At 39.8% G+C, this 25,565-nt stretch overlaps 1 protein-coding gene across 3 annotated transcripts in view; it reads right to left on the bottom strand.

Moving 5' to 3' along the window:
• Positions 1 to 25,565, bottom strand: part of THRB (thyroid hormone receptor beta) — a 215,223-nt gene that overhangs the window by 64,348 nt on the left and 125,310 nt on the right. For 2 of the 3 annotated variants that reach the window (XM_089532930.1, XM_089532932.1), the window contains exon 4: positions 11,630 to 11,693. The exons of the other annotated variant lie outside the window; for it this stretch is intronic. In XM_089532930.1, the coding sequence (XP_089389056.1) occupies positions 11,630 to 11,636 (7 nt within the window). In that variant the 5' untranslated portion in view covers positions 11,637 to 11,693. The remainder of the gene's footprint in view (positions 1 to 11,629; positions 11,694 to 25,565) is intronic. 3 annotated transcript variants of the gene reach the window in all.

Genomic DNA, 25,565 nt, shown 5'->3' with positions numbered 1-25,565 from the left:
AAAAGCCTTTACATTCAAAAGATGTATTTTTCTTTTATAATGAAATGATATATATGTCTACTCAGAACTAATTCCCATTAAGTACAACGGAATTTACTCCCAGATAAGTGGTGAGAGGACTGTAGCCAATAATCTCCAAAGATTTCAAGGGCTTTTAGTCTTGATTTTTGTTATTGTCAGAGTGTAATTCTGCAAATGTGTGTGTTATAAAAAAGCATGACTTTACAAAACCTTCATGCTCTTTTAATACACACAAAGAGAAACACACACATACACAACAATTTTCTTGGCTGTGAATTTATCTTCTGAGGTTTGGCACTGCTTCTTTTTTGTGCCCCTTTCTGCAATACATGAAGGTTAATCATGTTATAATGTGAAGAAATCTTTGATCCCCAAAGCAAACTTTTTTAAAATAACTGACAGACATATCAAGTTTGCTGATTAATATATTTTCACAATTCTAGAGTTGAGCAGCAAATAAAGACATTTGAAAGAGAACAAAATTCAACAGGTACAGTGCACCCTTGGCATATGCACCCTCACCATACACAGTTTTAAGCTTAAGCGGACGGCGAGGGGCAAGGGGCAAAATGGCACACACCAGCATTCAACTCAACGGGACTCCAGCATACGTGAACGTATTCCCCACGTATTGCAAGGGCATACTGTATATATTTTTATTTGAATGCCAGAATTTATTGGAGGTCCATCTGTGTCAAGCTTGAAATGGGGAAAGAAGCAGGCAGTTTGTGCCTACCTGTAACACAGTTTGTGGGCTCTGCAATTCTGCACAAACCTGCTGGAATAAGCCCAGCCATATGACAGAGCTGAATGGAGTTGAGGCTATGATGCTGGGGCTGAAAGAGGAGGTCTCCTCTCTGGTCTGCACACAGAAGTTAACTTCCAAATCTCCATATGGTGCAACTCATTGCTGATGCAGACATCTCTGCATACTCTTCTCCATGTATTTTATTTTCAGTTACAATGAAAATGTTTCTGCCACTGATGGACAGGACTAGGAAATAACTTTACTCTCTAGCGTAAATAAGTTTATTTAAGGAGACGGAGTTTGCCATCTTCATGTATATACCTTCCATTTATTCATATTTCTCAGCGATAGTCCCATTTAATTCTCTGTTATCCCATTTGTTAACCTGCTACAGTATTACTGTAATATGTTCCAGAGTTTTTCTCCTCCTCCCATTCTCCCACGTTGTTCTGACCTTACTTTAGTGGTATGACCAAGCTTGGTGACACATGGTGGGTGGGGGCTGCCAGGGGGCAGTGGCAGCCTCCCTTGCCTTCCCCACTTGGCCACCCACCTGCTGCCTGCTCAGGGCTGCCAGGTGGGCAGCCTGGCAAGTACAGCAGTGGGAGAGGATGGAAGATGTGCACTTGTCCCTCCATCACCGCCACAACTGGCTCTTGAGGAGTGAGCCAAGCAGCGGCAAAGCCCCTTTTCCTTTGCTTCCACCATGGTTCCCTCCAGAGGAGAGAGCTGGGTGGCAGTGAAGCCAGCAGGGGTATGAGAGCCCCTGCACCTCCCACTTCCTATCTCACCTACTCCCGCTCCCTGGCCACCACCTGGCCAGACACAGAAAGGGCTGCTGGGTGGTGCTGGCTTACCCTGTCCTCCCTCTGTCCATCCTCTCCCACTCCATCACTTGCCTACCCAGCTGTTACCTGCCCTGTCCAAGCTAGGTTGGGGTCTTGGAGACCTTTCCTGAAGATGGGACATCCATTCCTTTATAAATGGGGTTTCTCCAATATAACCAACACCTCACAACTATAAATGTGTAATTATAAACATGCCCGTATATACCCTCTATCATTTGACAGATGAAAGCTGGGATACAGGTAGCCAAGCCACATTGGAGTGTGGTAAAGATGAAAAATATTATTAATGAAGAAGAACAGACAAATTAGAAGAGGCTGCAGCAGTTTGATTTTGCCTAAATCTACAGTTGGAGGGCATGCATGTGCATGTTCATAATTATACATTTATAGTTGTGATGTGTTGGTTATATTGGGAAAATCCTATTTATTAAGGAGTGGAGCTTCTAGGATCTTAAAATGATATCCCGTCTTTGGGAGAGGCCTCCAAGGCCCCATCCTAGCTTGGAGAGGGCAGGAATCAGCTACCAAGGCCATGTCAAAAGAGACAGAGGCTGTGTGCAAGCCACTGTGCACCTGCAAATATTTTGGGACAGCAACTGCAAGCATTCTGCCCCATTGGTCATGCTTGCTAGGTATTTTGGGACTTGTAGTCTGTCAATCTCTAGAAGCTTATAATTGCCCATCCCATTGTAAACAATACAGATAGAGACCAATTTTTTCTGAAAAGGCCAGTTTAATTGTAGATATTACCCTCTCTGATTCACTCCATTTTGCACTGCTTGTGGAAATAGCTTCAAGTTAATCTTCAGTTAACAAGGAAGACACCAAATACAAAGAACTAATGAATGTCTGCACAATGTCCATGTTGCCCACAACAACTGATGTGGATTTCCTCTTGCAGAGACACACTCCTTTGCATGTTAAAATTTGCCCATAGTGAGAGGATCACCATAGAGTTCATCAAAACCCTTAATCTCTTATCCACTCCTCAGTTTGCTCAGCTGTGCACAATGCAGCAACCCAACATCCCATTATGAGAGGTGTCTACAAACCTTCCCCCTTCAACTTAATTAATAGTTCAGATTTGCCTTTTCCTTTATCTCTCATAGATTACAGATGTGTGGCCCAAGTGTGCAGGAATAGTATAAGGAAAGCTAAAGGTCAAAATGTGCTAAGGCTGGCTAGGCAAGCAAAGAGCAAGAAAAAGGGTTTTTTTCAGATACATTTGAGGCAAGAGAATGATCAAGGTAATAGTGGGGATCACAATGAAAAGGCAGAATTATCCACTACCTACAATTTGTTAAAAAAAAAAAAAAGAGAACTGTGGCCTTGGCAAGGGATCTAAGTTTCAAAGCAAGATTGACAGAGAGTTAGTCAGGAATTACCCAACAAGCTCAGATCTGCAGGGCCAGACAAATTGCATCCCAAAGTAGTGAAGAAAATTGCTGATGTACTTTCTGAACCACTTGCCATCATGTCTGAGAAATCTTGGAGAACAGAGATACCAAAAGGGATGCCAAAGACCCGGAGAATGGCAAACATTGTCCCTCTATTCAAAAAAGGCAAAAAGAAAAAAAAATCCAAGAAACTAGACCAGTCAGCCTAACCACAATATCAAGAAAAATACTAGAATTGACTATACAGGAGCCTGTCTGCAAATATCTTGATGGCAATGCAGTAATCTACTGGAGCCAACATGGTTTGTCAAAAATAAATCCTGCTAAAATATTCTTTTTTCTAGTCAAGTTACTAGTTTACTAGATGGTGGGAATGCTGTGAATGTCATTTATCTGGATTTCAGGAACAAATTTTATAAGGTCCATCATAATGTTTTGATTAGTAAACTGATTAAATGTGAAATAAATAGGAACACTGTCAGATGGATTCAAAACAGGTTGGAAAACTGTGCTCAAAGAATCATCATGCTTCAAACTGGAAGGAGGTCTTGAGTGAAGTGCCTCATGTTTCTGTCCTAGGGCCATTATTCTTTAATATTTTTATCAATTACTTTAGATGATAAGGTGGAGGGAATCATGATCAAGTTTCTGGATGACACAAAACTGGGGGGAATGGCCAAAACATTGGAAGACAGGAACAGCATTCAAAAGGACATAAAGATAAATGAGAAAATTGGGTTGGAATTAATAAAATGAAATTAAATAGAGACAAATGCAAAATTCTACATTTAGGCCACAAAAATCAAATGCACAGGTATAGGATGGGGGAAGACACGACTCAGCAGTACTGCATGCAAAAAGGACCTTGGGAGTATTGTTGATCATAAGCTTTACAACATTCTGAATCTGATGCAAAAAAAGGCAAATGCTACTTTAGAGCGTTAATAGAGGCATAGTTTTTAAGCTGAGGGAAGTAATAGTTCCACTATAATCTGAAGTGGTTAGGCCCACCCTGGAATACTCTGTTCACTTCTGGGTGCCTTATTTTAAGATGGAAATACAGCATTTCCACACTGAAGAAATAAACCAGTTTGATACCCCTGTCATGGTTCCATCCTGTGGAATCCAGGGATTTGTAGTCTGGTGACGTATTCAGCCTGGTCTGTCAGAGAGCAATGGTGCCTCATTCTTATTGTGTGCCTTCAAGTCAATTCCATCTTCTGGCAACCCTGTCACAGAGCTTTCTTTTTTTTTCTTTATTTTGTTAAAATACAACAATTATTTTAATTTTCAAGATTGTCTTCTCTTTCCATCGCCAAGTACAAAGTCTTTTTACAGGAGCTTCGGAAGTGGAAAACAAAACACTAAAGAGAGGTAGAAAAGACTGCTTTAACATTCTGCAAATAATTTTGAATCTACTGCATTTACTCAATCTACTGAGTTTTCTTGACAAGATTCGTTCAGAGGAGGTTTTGTCACCGCCTTCCCAGCAGGTTGAGAGTATGTGACTTGCCCAAGTGGGTTTCATGTCTAAGCAGGAAATCAAACCCTAATCTCCAGTGTCATAGTCCAACACTCAAATCACTATGCCATGCTGGATGTCCAGTTTGGTGCCTCAGCAAACTACAGATCCCAGGATTGTGTAGGGTAGAGGCATGTCAGGTAAAGTGGTGTTAAACTGCTTTAATTCTGCAGTGTAGATATACCCACAGACAAGCTGGAACAGGTTAAGAGAAGATCATTGAGGATGATAAGAGTTACGGAGAAAAAAACATATAAGGAAATGTCGAAGGAGCTGAGCATGTTCAACTTGGTGAAACGTAAATTGAGGAATGACATGATTACATCCTTTAAATACTTCAACAGGTAGGCTTGTTTGCTGCTGTCCCAGAGGGTAGGACCATATCTAATGGTCTGAAATTACAGGAGAGTAGGTTGTAGGTTTTGACTGAATATTAGAAGAAACTTCTTGACAGTAAGAGGTGGTGGTGGGTCTCCTTCTCTAGGCATCTCCAAAAAGCAGCTGGACAGCTATCTGTTGGAGACATTTTAGCTGGAGATCCTGTAATGAGGATGGGACTGGACACCATGGCCCATTAAACTCTTCCAACTCTATGAATCTATGGCTCCATTTATTATTAAAAAGGGGTTCACAAAATAAATCTCTTAAGAAAGAAAATAAATGCCATTGTTCCACCGCCATATTCCAACAGATGACAGATCTAGCAGTTTAGACTCTCAGACTCTTAACACGTAAGAACTTTCCAATTGCATTGAGGTTAGCAGGGCATCTGTGTTTATTAGTTGCTTCAGGAAGAGAGCACCATGTGGCCAGCTGTCAGATGCAACTTATGTCCCTTCTACAGGCCAGCAAAGATGAAAGGGGGAGTCAGAGGGTGAACAAGGCAACAAATGCCTCAGATAGCTGAAATGCCTTCTGGGTGAGTTATTATCATGACCATTGAATTTCAACTCCATCTGTTTGTTTTGCCAGTTCCAGGAAAGGAAACACTTACTAGTTGCTAGGCAACAAGTACTCTCTCTGGCCCTAGCCAAACCCCCCCAAACAACCCACACCAAAAAACCCACAAAAAGACAACGACACAGACACACACAAAACAGTGGATAGAAAAAGGAAAGAGTGGTCTTCGTTTTCCAACCTCACGCCATCAGAATCCACATTAACATTTCAGTCTTTAGGCTTTCACTTCTTTGGGGGAAGGCATGGTGGGAGGAATCTAATTCTGCATGCATATGAACCTCGGGTAGTTTTTAAAGTGGTTGTATTGAAGCTTTTAGCTGAACAGAAGAAGACTAAAATATGTTCAACCTGAAACAATGAATAAAACTGAAGGGGAAGGATAGCTGTAAAGTAGTTTTTCCTGAGCTATGAATATCAACTTGTATGCAGAAAATATCATATAAAGAGCAGATTTAAAGTGAGAAGAAGGAGGAGTGAAGATAGGAGGAAGAAACATCAACAATCTAAGATATGTGGATGACACCATACTACCAGGTGAAAACATCAGGGACTTGGAACAATTACTAAGAAGAAAGTGCAAAGGCATGTTCAGTGGTGAACATAACAAAAACAAAAATAATGACCACAGAGGAGCTACATAAATTCAACCTGGACCATGAAGAAATTGAAATAGTAAAAGAGTTCCCCTACCTTGCATCAAACATTGTTCAGAGTGAAGACCACAGTCAAGAAATCAGGAGAAGACTAGGAATGGGAAGGGGACCTATGAAAGAACTAGACAAGATCTTAAAGAGTAAAGATATACAATTGAGCACTAAAGTCAGAATTGTCCAAGCCACTATATTCTCCATTACCATGTATGGATGTGAGAGTTGGACAATGAAGAAAGTGGATAAGAAGAAAATCAAATTATTGGAGATGTAGTGCTGGAGAAGAGTGCTGCCGATACTGTGGATATCCAAAAAGACAAATTGCTCCTGCCATATCCCTGGAAACCAAGGTGGGATACAGACCACCCCTTTGGGGCGGCCTGCACCCACCCCTTTCCCTGACGGATCGAGGCCTCAGTGGCCACAGTGGCAACCCCAGAGGCCCTGATCCACCGCTTTTCCATGCTTTGGGGAAGCGGCAAAACGCTGCTTCCCCGCAGCCTAGAAAAGGGTGTCCTTGGGGCTTCATGCCCCAAGGACACCTGACAGTGGCGGGGAAAGGTATCTGTATCGCTGTATTGCAGTATCTCTGTATCACTGGCGTGGTCATTTAAAGGCTGCGCCAGTGATACGCGCAGGAAGGAGCTCTGAAACGGAGCTCCTTTTGGCGCCACTGAAAGGGTGCCACAAGCGCCCTTCAGCGATGCCAAGATGTAACGGCCGTGCCACGCCATTTGGACACTACACAGCCGTTACGACAAAATGGTGGTGCCCGTGTGTACTGGGCGCTGCCATTTTGACACCCCCGTCACGTGCTACGGGTGAGGCCGGTATGGACGCTGCGTCCTTGGCCAACCCCTAGCACGTGATGGGGGCGGTGCAAAGGCCCGTTTTAATCAGGCAGGACTCATTAGAAAAGACAATAATGCTAGGAAAGTTAGAGGTAAGCAGAAAGAGAGGAAGACCACATGCCAGATGGATAGACTCAAGAAAGATGTCACAGGCCTGAATTAACAAGACCTAAGTAGAGCGATGGAGGGCAGGAGGTCTTGGAGACGTCTCATTCACAGGGTCTCTATGAGTTGGGGTCAACTCGAGGACAGTTAACAACAAAAACATGAATATCAGTGTACCAACTCAAGGCCTAAATGGTCCAGAAGCAATAACATAATTCTAGTATTATGTAAAGTGATCTTGCAGCACCTTTGAGACTAACTGAAAGAGTGAAGTTAGTAGCATGAGGTTTCACAGACTTAAGCCTACACCCTCAAGTTTCAGAATGCTCATGCTACCAACTTCTCTCTTTCACCTAGTCTTAAATGCATCACAAGATTCCTTTGTATACTGATTTTCCAGACTAACACAGCTATGTCTTTGAATCATTCTATTATATGCAAATAAACCAGCTCACATTTATTTGTTTAAGACTCCATCCTTCTCCTGTTATTGGCATTCAAGGCCATGGAGACATTCCAGAGACATATTCTATCTTTCCCTCTTGAACTGATTTTCTGTGCCAATAAAAAAGGACTGAAGAAGTGGTGGGTAAACACAGGGCTCTTACAAATAGGGTGCTTCCAGGCAGAAGGCTCTCTTGCTGCTAATTAAAAACCACCATATGATTATTCCATCTTCCCTCTGTGAACAGATTTTTTTTTCTGGTAAAAAAAGAAAAAGGCAGAAGAAATGTGTGTGTGGGGGAGGGGGGCACACCAGAAAGTAACAAACAGCACACCAGCACACATGTTCTGCTGCACAGAATTTACTGTTTGAGGCAAGATGAGTACAAGAAAAAACGTTGTCTGGAAGTCATTGACTTCCTACTAAAATTCCATGACTGAAGCAAGGCAATTGCAAGTAGAAGTTTAATCTGAAAACATATTTGTTCCATTTTTCTGCTGAGGCTAAATCAATATCTAGAATTAAAAATACACTGATGGTTCTTTAGCCATATTTTCTACTTGGAACAGGCCCAGGTAGTCAATTAGTAAAGATGAGGCATGCAAGATGCCATTTCATTCATGCAATACATATAATTTATATATAATTGATTACACATCCTATGGTAATTTTAGAGATTATATTCTGCAGATGCTCAGTACTCAACCTCAAGGTATCACTCAATGACTTCTCTATTTATCTAGCAATTAAAAAAACATATTTATGATACTATTCTTATTAGGAGACATTCATAGTGAAGTACCTTACGTGATAAAATCTGGAACAATTAGTAGACAATAAAGGTCTTTTACAAATGCTGTCCTCAAAACATGCTGCTCTCTCATAAATAGCTGTACTGAATATTACCCACATAAAAATTTATAGTAATACCTTCCAGCTTAACAAAAAGGTAATTGCATCTATAAAAAGAATGTAAATAAATTTGTATCATTAATATATTAATACAAACAGAACCTAAAGATAAATAATACGGAGTATAAAGACACATGATGATTCAAAAAGTAAAAAATAAATAAATACAATACAGCTTTTAAAACGTTATAGGCTTTTAAAACTTTATAGGTATTTCTTCTTGGTTTTTTTTAAACATTTATATATTGGACAACATTATAAACTTGTAAAGATGTCATTGTTCTGATGTTTTGCAGAACATGGAAGTAAGCATACTCCAAAACAAATAGATTGTTTCTCAATGACATCTGGTACATTAACTGCAGATTTTTTTTTGCTGCAGTTAAAGACAAAACAAGACGTTTTCTTGACAGATAAACAGCAACTACAAAGTTCTTGCATGCTGCTGCTGAATTCAAGTTCTGTAGATGAAGAAATTAGATTTCTTCTCCATAACAATTACTTTGTTAGAAACCACAAGGTTGGAGTAAGTGACTGATTTACACATATTTGATCTATCGCAAGGGCTTGGGTATGAAGTAGCCCAAAGTGATAAGGTGTTTTCTTGCTTCTTTTTTTTTTTAGCACTGAAATATGCAAGCATCTGAGGGCACAGAAGTGGGTGGGCACCAGAATGATAGAGATCAACTAAGGCAAATGTAATCAGGCTTATGGGTAGAGGTGCATTTAGGTCAACCAACAAGCTAAATTTGCACAGGTGCAAAGAAGTTATGGTAACTTCTTTTTACTTTGCAGTCAAAAGAGAAAACATAAGAGAAGCAATGGAAGAACAAGGTTCAAGAAAACAATGGAGGGCATCAGGATAAGGTGAGGAGAAATGGGTCTTTCTCCAGTCCTTTCACTCCTTTTCATGTAGAGACTAGACCCCTCCATCCAACGCACCCTTTATATGTGAACTGGCAAATGGCTCCAAAGCCCCTCCAAAAAGATTGGCTAACCTTATCACAAAATGGCCAGTATACAATTATGTACTGCTTTTAAAAGAGGCAGGACAGAAAGGCCACCATCTTGGCAAACCACTGTTGTGTTCAATTCTCAAGGGGATTCTTTCAGTTTGGGTCGGATATTTGTAGGGGCACTTAAGACAGTATTCTTCCTTTAAAGGCCAAATTAATTCTAAATCTAATACAGCCATGCCAGCAATGAAGGAAAATTGGTTCAGTTAACTAGTTATTTTTCTCTAAAGTCAGATGTTGTTTTGGGTTTCAGGAGATTTTAACAAATAATGAAGATATCTCTGTATAGTTCTAGAATTCAAAAACTTAGTTGTGTTAGAAAAAAAATCAGCATTGTTTCTAGAAAAGGCATACTGCAAACTGAAAAATCAGTATGCAAAGGGAACTTTGAGACTAACTACCAGCTTTTTTCTTTGGTTAGTCTCAAAGGTGCTACAAGATTCCTTTGCATCTGTATAGTTCTATTTCTCATATTCAAAAGTGACAACTACCTGCTTTCTTCCTTCTCCTCTTCAGTCAGTAGTGAAGTGTGTCTTTTGTTAACTGAGCCTCTCTGTTCTTCCACTAGAATTCTACCCCTTTGTTCATGCAAAGCAAGTCAGATATGCTCTCTTGAATTATTCTCTGATACATTTGCAATCACACTGTCTCTTCCCCTCCTTCCTTTCCGTTCTCTCTCATTATTCTTACAAAGATATGAACCTCAACCCCAGTGATTTCTTGTATGGTTATTCTGACTCATTCCAAGATTTCTACATAGAACTACCGCACACCCATGGACTTCTCCATTCACTTCAATAAGGGGCATGCCACATACAGACATTGTCTTATTTGAAGTGAGTGGGTAAATAAACCAAATCACAAGCTACATATGACATCACAAAGTAAATGTGGCATTTAATGTATAGTCTAAAGCTATAGCTCAATTGTTTCCTCAATTAGGGATGGGGAATATGCAGCCTTCCAAAAGATGTGAGACCCTAGTTCTTATCCCAGATCATTGGCCAAGCTGGGTTGGGCTGATGGGACTAGTACCCACAAATGAAACCAGACATCCCCCCACTTTAATTAATTTAAGTGGGATTAATGGAAGGGAAATGTTTTTGTAAATATCAAGATTTATCCCATCCCTCCCCAGCTTCAACCTTCCCCAAATCTGCCCCCTCCTATGTCCATTTTGTGGGAGCACTCTTATTGGGACCAATGGAATCCCCCCTCTAGCCAAAACAGGTAAGAAATTTTAAGGGTTGTGGTAAGGAATATTCCAATGTACTGTGATCTTTAGGAAACAGGGTTCCCCCTCCCAATATGTTTAATTAGCTAAAGAAAAGCTGGGGACTATATAGTTAAATACTAGCTATAGTTTCTCTCTGACTGTTCCTCTGAATCAATGACAATGCAAACAATGGAAATTGAAGCAGCTTTGTGAAGCACACACAACGTGTGTGTGTGGGGGGGGAGCAGAGACAATTCATCATTCAAGGAGCCCCCCCAGAACCTTATCTTTTTTAAAAAATTCCTATTTATTATTAGTGTGGAGTTTTACAGTGTTTTAATTTAATGTTTTTAGAATACTGCAGTCAATTTAATATGTATGTGAAGTCGAAGGCTTTTATGGCTGGCATCCATAGTTTTTTGTGGGTTTTCGAGCTATGTGGCCATGTTCTAGCAGAGTTTCTTCCTGACGTTTCGCCAGCATCTGTGGCTGGCATCTTCAGAGAATGTTTGCCTGGAAAGGACTTGTCACACAATATATATAGCCAAGTCCTTTCCAGGCAAACATTCTCTGAAGATGCCAGCTACAGATGCTGGCGAAACGTCAGGAAGTAACTCTGCTAGAACATGGCCACATAGCCCGAAAAACCCACAAAAACCAATTTAATATGTACTTTACTATGGACACTTTAAATGGAACTTCTTTTTAATTACACTGGAAGCAGCCTTGCATCCTAGCCCTTGAAGAAGGTACTGTTTATTTTGAATGAATGCAAGTTTCACCAAATATGTGAAGCATTAGAAGAAATGATCTGGATGTAAACCATGTAACACTTTATGTGTTCTCAAAGCCTCAGCATCTACAATTGAACTTCTATGTTACAAATATATAGACAAGATCTAAACTTAGAAAGATGTTAAAGAGCCATATTTGTCTACCTGACATGCTGCTGGGAATCAACAAAAGGTAGTCATTCTCATTGCTCTTTTCCACCAGTGTCACCTGTCAAGGATAAAACAATGACAATAAGTTCATCAAAATGTAATGAGCATTATTCTGGCACTGCCAGACTACAACCCAGATGGGCATTATTGAACTGTAGTTTTAAGAACTGGTGCCTAAGCTTATGTTTCTCTCCTTCCATCCCATCCTCCTTGTGTGTCATGTCTTTTAGACTGTGGATCTCAGGGCAGGAATTGCCATGCTACTCTTCTTTGTAAGTCACTCTGAAAACTCGTAGTGCTTCAAATTTATTTTTATTTATTTTTAAAACATTATATCCTATCCTTGTGTTTACACACAACTAGGGACACCAAGAAACAATTATATCTAATTGTAAAATTAAAGTGTGTTGATGTAATAATAATAATAATAATAATAATAATAATAATAATAATAATACATTTTATTTCTTATCTGCCTCTTCCCAAGGCTCGAGGCAGGGTACAACATAAATCATGTATTGTCAAGATAAGGTTTGACCAAGCTGTAGTTGGCACACCATACTAAACCTGGCAAAGCACTCTTGGCTACAACCACTACATGAACATCCTTATTCAAAGTCAGAGTCCTGAATCATCCCAAGATCACAGACCTGGTTCTTCAAGGGAAGTACTAAAACTCAAATACATTCCAAACGCTGTCTCCTGAATAGGAGTATTTCAATCTTGTCAGGATTAAGACCCAGTTTAATAGCCCTTACCCAGCCCATTCCTGATTCCAGATACCAGTCTAGAATGTCAGCAGTTTCCCTGGTAATGGAGGAAAGGGTAAAATGGAGCTGTGTGCCATCCATATGTTGGTGATAAATCACAGAGACTGGGATATTAATTAAGGGTGTAATAATTTCACTAATGATTAGTGATTGTGAATATCGGAGTCAGTTTACATTAACAATGGATGGGGATTTAAAAAACATGTTGAGGTTATTTTAACAGTTCATGTTAACTTTAGAAAGGGTAGGGGTAGGAGAGGAAATGGCATATAACACTTGGCTTGCCTGCAAGTGACACATTTTGTTGTTGGCATCTCCCAATGAATTGTTTTAGGAAATTTAAGTCGCCTTCCCCAGCGTGACAATTTCCAGATGCATGAAACTGCCACAATTGGACTTTTGACTGTGGATAGCGGTATTCCTAGCCCAAACTCCTCAAAAGTGCCAGGACGGGCAAGGGTGTCTGAAAGCACAATATACAGCTAACCTATACAGGTAAGTTTTGCCACTCCCTTGCTCCAATTCTTCTCTTCTTTCTAGCCCATCCACTCCTGGCAACACATATGCTATTCACTCAATCTTTCATATATCATGGACTTTTAAGAGAAAACAACATAAAACCTGTCTAAAATATAATACATAATAATGTATAAAAATAATAATGTCTAAAAATGTCTTTAAAATAATTGGAGAAATAATGAATATATGCTACTCATTAAGCAAAACCATGTAGAGTAATGTCATTCCCACTAATTATATTACTTTTGAATGCTACTTTCCCCCCATTGCAAAACAAGTAATTCATTACAGTTAACTGCATTACTCTGCTTTACTACATGGGTCCTTGGACAAGGCAATAAACAGATGATGAACAAGCATCACTTAGAGGATGTAAATCCTGACTTGATTCATCCTTGTGCAGTAAATAGGAAAGTCTTGATAATTTTCTTCTTTGGTCTCAGAGAAAGTTGTGCTTTTTCAAAAGTGGCTTTTCTGTTGTCATATTTTGTGCAAATTGCTAAAACCATGACCCTCCACCCAACCGGTATTACTGTCTCAACCAGAGCCAAGATCTCTCAAAGTCACAACCATAATCTTAACAACAGTGAGGTTTCTTCACATTCCTAATAACTCTTTCTCATATATAGAGATAGAGGGGTACAGAAACGTTGGAATCATAAGAACCTGAGTTAGTGTTCTCATCATGAAATGAAGCTTCCCTCACACATCCTTCCCATTAGAGCTCCCTCCTTCCATCCCTGAAAATCAGATCTTATATGCACACAGGGGGCTTCAGATGGAATGGGAAGGTGGATGGAAACGCTAGAGTCCCTTTTATGGGAGTAGAATTACCTTTTGTCCAAACTACAGATATATAAACGACCAGATACAACAAAATCTAAAATCCACAAAAGAGTGATACATTTATATATACCAGCCAAAATGAAGAAAATACAACATGCAGTATTTCAAAACTTCACTGCCTTCCTCATCAGGCAAAATGTTAAAAATCTGACAGGAGAAGAAAGATGACAATGTTTGAGTTGCAGGCGTACATTTTGTCCCACAATATATTTTTGTTGTCTGTTACGATAGACTATAGAGCAGTGACTCCCAAAGTTTGTTCCTTCAAGTGTTTTGGACTTCAACTCCAAGAAGCCCCAGCCAGCTTAGCCAACAGTCAGGAATCCTGGCAGCTGAAGTCTAAAACATCTGGATAACCAAAGTTTGGGAACCACTGCTCTAGAGGGACATCTATGCAGACAGTATCCACTTCCCTTCTCACCCATGTGAGGGTTTGTAGTTTTGTCAGATATTTAGTGGTGTTATACTGTATTATTTCTGCAATACAGATTAGACTTAAGTAATTAAATGAATTTGTTAAGGCATTTTTTAAAAAAAAAATGCCTCTCTGAGAATTATAAAGAAAGGGCATATATTTTGCTCTTAAATATGAAACAAGTCAGGATTTAATATGGAGCATTCATTTATTTCATATTATTTAAAGATCACGCATAATTCAATGGGATTTAAATCTGAGTATACAAACAAAAAACTGCACATAAAAGCTTCATTCAACTAACCTGTTCAGAAATCAGCTATAAGATGCAATCCTTTTCATATAACAAGATCACTGGAATGCATTTATACATTTTTGTTCAGCACTTTTCCCATCAGCACATCTCTTTCTCTAAATTATACAATTGATACAATATCACCCCTGCCCCTTCCATTACCAGCAACAAGGAAAAACTGTTGTTCTCCATACTTCCAAACTGAGATTCAAAATCAAAAGGAGAAAAAAAAATGTATATATACAATAGTCTGTAAATTTGGGATGTAGTTCATGGCCAAATGTAACATATTGTATTATGTTCAGAACATACCGTCTTGCATTAACAACTGAAAATAACATACAGTTTAAAATGCAAATAAAATAAAATAAAATGTAAAATAAATGCATATTAACATAAGTATTATGTAACATTGTGTGTTATTTTCTGTTGTATGTTGAAAAGAAGGCACAAAGATTCAGAAATGGAACCGAGAATCTACAATTCCTGAGAACAATTATCAACATCAAATTAATCTGTTTACTATCTAGATTTTTATTTTATTTTTTATTATAGTGCTACAATTGCATAAAATACTAAGAATAAAATTATACAAACAATCCAGTGTGTCTCAACCTGGTGCCTTCCAGATAGACTTGTTGGCCATGATGCCTAAGAATGGTGGTATTTAGAGAAACAGAATTGAGGACGGCCAATTTAGAACTCTTTTCTAATAAGTTTTTCCTTCTCATGATGTGTCCAAAGTACGACAACATCAATTTAGCCATCCTGAATTCCAAGGAGAATTTGGGCTTTATCTGTTCTAGGGTCAATTTGTCTGTCTTTTTGCCCATCTACAGTAATACCTCAGCACTCTTCTCCAGCACCATATCTCAAATGAGTTGATTCTTTTTCTGTCCGCCATCCGGCTCTCACATCCCTACTTGGTGATGGGAAATACAATGGTTTGGACAATTCTAACTTTAGTATTCAGTGTTATCTTTGCACTTGAGGATCTTGTCTAGTTCTTTCATAACTGCCTTTTCCAGTCCTAGTGATGATACCTCAACCCATATCTCTGTATGACCTTGTTCAGTGTTTTCATGTCTTGTTTTTCTGTTTAAAGGTTTAACCCAAGCTCCCATATTAAAATATAGCTCGTATATTTCATTCAAAATTAATTATATTGAATTTGTTACTCCAAAATACATTACTAATGCAATTCTTTCCCTGAAAAGGAAACAAGAGAGAGCAGAAGGTGTGTGTGTGTGGCGTAGTGATGCATGGGACTTTCATTCTGGCATAATCATAAATCAATATATACATTCCCACAAATAGGAAAAACAGTGCCTTTGCTTTCCTATATCAAGTCTACACAATTCACTGTTTCCAGTGCATCTGTAGAATGACAAATTACAAAATTTCCATATTTTATCCCTTTATGATCCCTTAAATCCTTTCTCTTGCCAATACTCCATACCAATTCATCCAGACAGATTTAAGCTTTCCTAGACCGTGGGGCAAAAACTATTTATTTCTAAATAGGGCTGTTTGTTTGTTTGTTTGTTTTTTAAATGAGTTATTTCTGCCATGATTATGATGAAAATTATAATTTTTGGGAACTTCTAAAAACCAAGGAAACAAAATTCTTAACTTGGTTGAATATGTGGGGATTAAAATCTAGACATTTAGGAGCAAAGTATTCAAAGTCCCGTGGTGGGATAAGCAAATGTGTCCTCTTTTCTTTTTAAAAAAACTCTTAAAATTTCAAATTCTTTCTGTTGCAATTGGCAATTTGGGAAAGTTCTAAGCAAAACCACACAAAATTCTCATCCTTCCTTACTTCTGAGTAGGATGTGCTAATAGTTGCGCCTATGCTTTCTGATATTTTAACCAGTTGTGTTATAGATATGTTTTTTATACTTCATCATATTCAGCATTACACACAATTTCTAACACATTGGAGATGCTTACAACCCAATAGTCACACAATAGTACAATTCTGGGGCTAGGGTTAATTGGGAAATATTGTCCATTACACAGTTTTTTGGAACAACAGTAATGTAAATCACAATTTGAGCATCAATTTCTTCTTTAACCAAGTGAATCCAGTGTACACTTTAAAGGAATCATAATGAAATCTGAATTCACTGTAAATTTGCTTTCATTATAAGGAAGAAGGTCTGCCTAGTTTCTCTTATTACATTTGGCTGCTATGACCTCACTGTGTAAGAAAGTTTTTCCTACAGCTTTGAAATTTGAAATGCTTCCATTTGCAGTTTGGTTCCTTTCTACTGTTACTAATTTCTGGTATTCTTCTTTTTCTCTAAGGTGCTCAAGAGCATTTCAGGCAGCTATGTGCTGAAATGAATGCTGTTCTGTTGTGGTATTTTATATTTTAATTATTTTGTATGCTTTGCTGTACATGGTTTTGTGCTTCTTTCAAACACAAAATTGTCTGATTAATTAAGTAAATAACAATAAAACTGACATAGAGAAATCAAACCAGGGGAGTAGGAGCCCACCCTGTCCTCCTCACTGAGAAATGTCACCTTAGTGACATTAGTATGGGAAATTATCCTATAGCACCCTCCTGTGGATATCTTGTATTATTTTTATGGAAGACATCCTGTTCAGAGGTAACCTCATTAGACATATTTAAAGAAATAGTGTTCTACATAAAATAGATCTGCTGTTAGCAGATATTTCAATAACAGAATAAGCAAGGGATCTTTCTTTTGCTGGATCTTCATCTTCAGAAAGTTAGTACATGGAGCAGGGGTTATATCACACCTGTTTGCCAAAGTACATATGAAACATTTTATGCTGCATTGGGGTATTCTGATTTAAATGAAGACAATCTAAATCAAGAATTTAAATCAGCAGCAAGGAAAACACAGACCAATGCTTAGAAACCAGAGACAGGTTTCTGTTTGGCTTTGTTAATACATATAAGACTACTAAGCAAGATTACTGCCTTGAAGAATAAGAGTGAAAACATAAATACACTTATTTGGAAATACACACTATTGAACAATATGAGCCAGAGCTCCTGGTTAATTGTTATAGAGGTTTTCTCTATAAAAGGAAATTTTTTATCTTGTAAGCTGCCCCGATTGCATTTTGTAGGGAGGCGGGATATTATTATTATTATTATTATTAATAATAATAATAATAATAATAATAAAATAAAGATCTATGTTGTTGGTTGGTTGAAAAATAAACATATATACTTTAGAACTGCACACATTGGGGTATACAGGTATTTGGGCATAAGATTCAACATTTTCAAAGGAGCAAACACTTCTTAATGATCTCAATGGATAAGCCTAGATTGAAACTTCCTAGTTGGTTGTTCCTCTGAGGATATGCTAGTCCCTGTATCCAGAAGGGATCACATAAAAATAAATGTTGTATTATGTGTTGGACTGTTTATCATACAACCCTATGCAGTTCACCCCGCTGTTTCACAGATGAATATACATGGCAGATTATCACTGGGCTGCAAATATGAGTAGAAATTAAAAAAAAATAAGTTTTAAAAAAAATCCTTTAACTTAAAAAACACACGGTTATTATCCATCATATTATTCATAATAAATTATACAGCCAGTTCTTTGGTACCTATTTATGAGCTATGATTAATTCTTGTGCATTTCCATAGGTCAGTACATATCCTGATATCCATAAATGTTTTGTCTGAAACAAGCCCCATCCAAAGGATGGTATTACATATGCTGTTTATCTGAAAAATTAAAAAATATTCCTCTCATTTTTAAAGACTAACTAGAAATGTTCATATTGGTCAGAATTGATTACTTTGCTTGAAATCTGACAAACATGTTTTTAATGTGGGAGATTTACATATCAGGGTCATGTGCTGAAGAATACCCTGCACCAGTAGTAATTTTGTACAAATTTGCATCCTCAAATTTTGGACTTCAACTCCCAGTCAACATAGCAAATGATCATGGATTCTGGGAGTTGAAGTCCAACAACATCTGGACAATCATGTTTAGGAATCAGTGTTCTAGACTGTGGTCATCCAGAAGTTGTTGAGCTGTAGCTTTCAGCATTCCATTATATACAATGGCATAGGAAAATGGCAAAATCAAGGATTGCTTTGTGGAAATTAATATATATGTTCAAGTTGTGGATGCAGAATCCATGGATACATGGAGCCGACTGTATGTGCAACTGTTATACTTTGGAACAATGCAATATATAATTTTAGCAATAAGGGGTGAACTCCTGTCAGCAGACGTGTGTCTTCGTAGCTACTTCTACCAAGGCTACCACTCAAAAACCTACCACTTCAGTCAGGCAATGCCACAATAAATCAGTTTCTGAGGCACTGAAGCTTGGGGTGCTGAGAGATTATGACTGCATCAGTCTGCTAGCTATGGAGCACACAGAGACAGACAACTGGAGAGACCCCTTCAGGCTCCTTCTGTAACAGTTTGCTCAACATGACCTGCAACTAAGGCCCCATTCCCATTAAGCAAAAAAAGCGGCTTATTTCGCTGCAATTCTGACTTGGATTGTGACTCAGATTCTGACTCAAATCGGACCATTGTTCCCACTAAAAACGGGTGCAAACAGACCCAGGTTTTTTTTACCCCTGTTTTCATTCCTATTGGTATTTTCCCTGTGGTAATTTGAAGCGAGTTATTTTGCTCCTCGTTCCCATTGCTCTTCTGGGACCTCTTTTTTTTAAAAAGCAGCTGTCAATCAAATGCTTAAGCACTTGACATCACAGCCAATCTGTCGCTTAGGTGCTTTTCCCCTCCAGGAAAGGAAGGAGGAGCCTCTATTCCCCTCAAATCTATTTTCTGGAAGAGAGAAGTAGCCACTATTCCTCCTAAACCCCTCTGCATCCAAGGCTATTCTGTGTCTCCCCAGACTCTCTCTGGAAGAGAGAAGTAGCCACTATTCGTCCTAAACCCCTTTGCATCCAAGGCTATTCTGTGTCTTCCCATAGTTCCTTTGGAAGAGAGAAAGAGCCACTATTCGTCCTAAACCCCTTTGCATCCAAGGCTATTCTGTGTCTTCCCATAGTTCCTCTGGAATGAGCCTCCATTCCCCAAATCCCTTTGCCTCCCCCATCGCTTCCTGGGCTGTCTGTGGGGGGCGATCATGCAGGAATGTACTGCAAAGCCCATCTGCTGCTCAGGCGCTCAGGCAGAGGTGAAAAAAGAAAAAAGAATAGTTTAAAATGGTGTTCAATGAGTCTCCTCACACGTTGGTCTATGAATGTGGAGCAGGGAGGAGGTTGCAGGGGGAGTAATCTGTTTACTGCATTTGGAGCTCAATGTAGCGTGATCGCCTTACCCTGCTTCCCAATCCACCGGGAGAAATGCTATGCGAATGGTAGAAAATGGGGCCGGTAATGCAGAGAAGAGAACAAGCGGGTGACACCCCCAGGCCTGCCCCTTGAGCACTGCTCCTCCCAGCCTCAAGATCCCGAATCAGACACCCTTTCGTTCCCATTCATTTGTCTCAAATCAGACTTGGGAGGCACAGGAAAACTCGCTAAAAAGCCACTATTTTTTTAAACTGCTATATCAACCTATAATTTGGATTTTTCACGATAAATCGAATCAGATTCGAATTTCAATGGCAACGATATCGGAGCAATGCGGATAGGATTTGCGCTCAAATGGAAATGATGCACCCATGATTCGCGTCCTGATCCATGTTATAAACCAGTGGGAATGGGGCCGAGGAAAGTCTAGTGGTTGTAATTTCTCAGTGTCTCAATCTGTAGCACCTTGGAAACCATTCATTCAGTTTCCAAGGTGCTATCCACTGCCAGCCATGATTATAATTGTACTGCAAAAGAGATTCTGCTCAGTTTTTTTTAAACAATTAATTTAAAATCAGAATTAAGGCTAGCTTATGTGGGTTTACATGCTGCAAGCCAAGAAATAGGAAACGGGGGACTTGGCTACATTAGCTCTATATTTCAAATTCCCCACAGGCAGCTCCAAAGCCCCAAATTGGATCTGGGCTCTTTCCGCAATGTTCAGAGCTGATTTGAGGTTTCCCGTCTTTGGTAAGCAAAACTTACCTTTTGGTCTGGGTTTTCCAGAAAACCCAGAGAAAAACATGGTAACACCAGATGGCAACGGGCAGCTGCTGGTCCCTCACTACTCCTATTGAATCTCTCTGTGAACGTGAGTTATTCCAAGACACTGGGCACCTCCTTTTGACCTCAGAGCAATGTCTGCCAGCAGCAGCAGTGTAGGCTGGTTCCCGGGGACTACAGCTATCTGTCGTTCTCAGCAGGTAAGCAGGCAAATTCAGGGGGAAAGTGGAGACCAGAATACTCTAGGAGTAGCCAAGAGTATTCTAGGGCTGACATAACCTCATGATCTGGAGTTACAAAGCATTATCACAAATTGTGCTTGCTTAGAACTTATACTCCAGGCATCCAGACTTTCCTTTGGTCTTTTAGGCCCATATACAAATGGTGAAGGTGGAGTGCCTGGGACCAACAAAGATGCCCCAGCACCAGCAAATATGATCTTGCATTGCCCCAGGAAGCAACTTACTCATGGGCCTGTTACAGACTGTCAAAATAAAGCTGCTTCGGGTGCTGTTTAAATGATGCATGCATCCTAAGAATCTGGAAGCTGCACCAAAGCTGCACTCCGGTGCTTAGGAATGGAGTGTGGCTTTGGTGCGATCTCCGGACTCTTAGGACCAATGCATCATTTAAATAGCATACCTCCAAAGAGACCCGAAGCAGCTTTATTTTGGCAGTCTGTAACAGGCCATGGTCTTGTAAGAGGAATCCTCCTGTGAGACGACCCATTCCTGCTCTCTGCTTACATCAGAAGCTGACAGAATGGGATAAACAGTGGGAGGGTGCCCTCTTCTAGCACCTTTCACTATTCTTATGCTGGCTCAACCAGATTAGTTTGACACTTGACACAACTTAGATTAAGAACTGACTAAGGGCTAATGGCAGTTCGCTGCATAATCTCTCCTACCCTGGAGCTATGGGTTTTTTTTACCATTTCACATAAAAGTGGTCATTCTGTTTAAAATTTTAGTGTTACCAGGCATTAATTTCCTTCAGTCTCTATTAACTCTCAAAACAGAAGGTACTTTTTGATGTTAAACTTTCCTTGTTTCTATTGTATCTGTTCAGAAGGCACATTTGCACCCATTTCATTTTCAGTAAGGAACACTTTATCTTTCATGTTAATTTTCATCACTGTTCCTTGCACCAGTTGCTAAAAGCGGCTAAAATGATAAGTGGCTTTCTGTCGTCATTTTCAGGTCATCTTGATTTATTCATTAGCTTTGGAAAATGACTAATGAAAACCCTACTGGTAAGATAAGAATTTTAGACAACTTTGTTAGGAGATACTTTTAATATAATCTTTAAATACTTAAAAAAAAAAAAAGCACAGCTTCTCTCGAGCAAAGAAGAGATACAGGCATGAATTTTATTAACAAAGACAACTTCCATGAACATGCATTGACTGGCTCTCTGGTGAAGCGGAAACATTTATCCTCTGACCAGTAAGTGACATTTCATCAAATATAATATTTCTATAAGGACTTTTATTGATGTTTCAGAGGTTCAGATTTGGTTCAGTTACCAAACTAAAGCAGGATTAGTTCATCTTTGGAGTATATCTCCCCCCCCCCAACCTGCTAAATAAACAAGCAAAGATTTTTATTTGAAAGTAAAACCATAACAATTGAAAAGCCATTCCTGGTTCTAGGGGAACAGGGAGGAGGAATTTATAAATATATTAAAACCCAAAAGTCTGAAATAATTAGTTGAGCAAATCTATGGCTTCCCATATTTTTTACATTTTGGGCATAACATCAGCGTGGTAACAGTAAGCTATCAACTATATATACCCTTTCTGAGCAGACATAAAGGGTTAAATCCAGAACATGTCTCTTGTGCAGCAGATAATTTGTGCTAGCAGAATGTGGGACAAGGAGTATATCCACACTGCAGAAATAAAGCAGTCTGACAGCACTTTAACTGTTTACCTATCCTACCAAATCCAGGGATTTGTAGTTTGGTGAGGCACGAGACCTCTCTGACAGACCAGGCTGATTACCTCACCAAACTACAAATCCCAGGATGGAGCCATGGCTGCTAAAATGGTGTCAAATTGCTTTATTTCTACAGTGTGCATTAGCTCAGTAGATTTTTGTTCCAGGATGCTTCAGCGGGCAGGGAGAGAGAAGCAGGCAATTTGAATTCATTTTGGTTTCTGCACACCTTGTTCAGGAAGTGCTCCTGCTGGCAAGAACAAACTATGGTGGCCCTTACATACCATGAGTCCCCTTTAACTGCCATGACTGCATTCATGTGGAATGCTATGGTCTGTAGTTTTGGTTATAAGCACTAGAGCTCTCTAGCTAAGACTGTAAATCCCAGGAAATGTCCTGAAGATCCCTGTATTGCAAATCCCGGATTCCATAGGCTGGACCAATGGCAATTAAAGGAAAATCATATTCCTATGACTGTGCGATGTGACATTTGCCTCCATCTAACCAGAGAAGTTAATGTTTACATGTGATTGTTCAGTTATTTTACACATTTGATACCCCTGATCCTTTCTGAAGACTAAAAAGGAAGGATGGATTGCAGGATAAAAGATAATTTGTACACAGAAGGCAGTGTTTAAATAATCTGAAACTGATCTTGAGGTGGATGGAGCAGGAGGAACACACTTGCTGTCTCTGTTCTGGACCCCCAGTCATACAAGCTGTTTCAGACTACGGCGTGTTACAGACCGCCCCTTTGGGGCGGCCTGTAGGCGCACCTTTTCCCGCCAGATTGGGGCCTCAGTGTCTAGAGCGGCAGCCGCTGAGGCCCCAATCCGCCGCTTTCCGGGCTGCGGGGAAGCGGCAAAAGGCCCCTTCCCCGCAGCCTGGAAAGGGATGTCCTTGGGGCTTCAAGCCCCAAGGACACCCCACAGCGGCGGGGAGAAGGAGAAAGGGGCCACTTGGCCCCTTTCTCCTTTGGTCCGCTGGACACAGCCGTCTGAAGGCTGCGCCCAGCGGACCAAACCAGGAAGGAGCTCCGAAACGGAGCTCCTTCCGGGGTTGTGGAAAGGGCGCCCTAGGCGCCCTGCCGCGACCCCAATACGTCACAACCGCACCACCTCGTTTGGAGGCGGTGCGGCCGTGACGTATTGATGACGGCGGCCGTGCGGAATGGCTGCTGCCATTTTGTGCGCGCACAGAGCGCACTAGGGTTAGGGCGGTGCGGAAGCACCGCCCCGCCCCGCCTTAACCCTAGTACGCGCTCTGCGCGTACTTTCCTACCTGTGTGTAACGGGCCTTAGTTCTTCTAGAGAAATGTGATGCTGAAAGGAGGTTAAAGAAAGAGAAGATCAGCACCCAAGACTCATTCCAGCTGCCACCACATTAACTTCTTCAGTATGAATCTCTGTCACCTCCCCAATCAGGGGTAAGTATACCTTTGAATTGGGAAGATTGTAGTAACAAATGGGAAGGATTAAAACATGTTCTGTTGTACTACTTGAGTCACTGGGCCTGACTCAGTGTCATCTTCCTTCACAGGGGCGTTGTGAGAAGAAAAAAGAGTTTGGAAAACGTACAGCTCTCAGAATCCCTCAGCCAGGGACATTCTGGGCACTCTCATATAAGAATAACTTTTCAAAACTCTGCTTTTAAATAGGTGTATACTGAGGCAGAGCATTACCGCAGTAGGTATTTTAGCTAATCAACAGAGCACTCTTACACCTAACTCAGAAGCAATGAATTCAGTACATTCAGCACATTGCTGGAGACCTTGCCCGTGACATCAGACAGCTTAAAAAAACAATGGATAGAAAGCCTAGTATTTTCAGGATATCTTGGACTACAAATCCCATAAATCTTACACTACTTGGCCATTATCCAAAATACATTTGAAGGTCACAAAGTTACCCACTAACTGATTAAATGCCATTGACCACTGGGAAGTATTCATTGGGTGCATCTACACTGTAGAAATAAGACTTTTTGACACCACTTTAACTGCAAACACTGGATCAACTACTTATGCTTACAGAAAATCCAGAAGAACAATGAGAGCAAGAAAATTGCTAAATAAAGAAGAAACGAGAACAATTAAGTAAAGGAAAGAACAGACATAGGAGAAGAAATGGAGAAAGGTAATAGAAGGAACTGAAATTCTGTGCTTCAAGCATGAGACAAGGTTAATTCCCATGCACCAGAGCAAGGCACTGTAGTCCCCAGAAGTCAATTTTTTAAATTAAAAAATGGATTTTTAAAATATGATCACAAAGAAAAGAGACAGAAAAGGGAGAGAAATGGTGGGTGGGGGGAGAGAGAGAAGAAAAAGAAAAAGAAGAAAGGGAAGGGAAGGGAAGGGAAGGGAAGGGAAGGGAAGGGAAGGGAAGGGAAGGGAAGGGAAGGGGAAGTACATAGGATATAAAAATGGACCGGGCATATACAGTACAATTATATTAAGCTGGCTATATAGTCGGCCCTCCATTTTCACAGGGGATCCGTTCCAGACCTCCCTGAAAATGGAGACTTGCCTATATTCAAGCCTATGGTGTGTGCCTGTGAACACGTGCAGAGCGCGCTGCAGGGGCGTGTCCCATTAAAATACTGGAGGTCGCCCCTCCGTGAATATTCAAGACCTCAAGCCCACAAGAAAGGAGGGATGACTGTATTTCCAAAATACATTTCCTCTAATCTAGTAACTATAAAATACATGTTCACACATGGTAACCACAATGAGAACTGAGTAATGAACAATACATACTGAATGTTTATCTTTTGTATCTTGGAGTATAAGACATTTGCAATAATAAAAATATGCAGGATTCAACAACATTAATTTTCAATTAAATTCCATGTCATGGGAATATAATTTAATGCAATGTGAACATCTATAAATGCCAAGGAGTCTTCTAATACAACATTAATATATTGCAACACATCTAACTAAAGAGGAGTAACCACAGAATACACCCACATTATATACAACAAGGTAGCAATTATATCACACCATCACCATTTAGTTTCAACAGACAATTTCTTTGCAAGTCATGCTTTGTTACAGAATCCCATAGAACTAGACCTACCGTT

The sequence above is a fragment of the Sceloporus occidentalis genome, unplaced genomic scaffold (assembly GCF_023333645.1).
Source record: "Sceloporus occidentalis isolate IW3139 unplaced genomic scaffold, rSceOcc1.0.p SCAF_7, whole genome shotgun sequence".
NCBI lineage: Eukaryota > Metazoa > Chordata > Lepidosauria > Squamata > Phrynosomatidae > Sceloporus > Sceloporus occidentalis.
The sequence above is the reverse complement of the archived record's forward strand: the minus strand, read 5'-3'. Positions and strand labels throughout refer to the sequence as shown.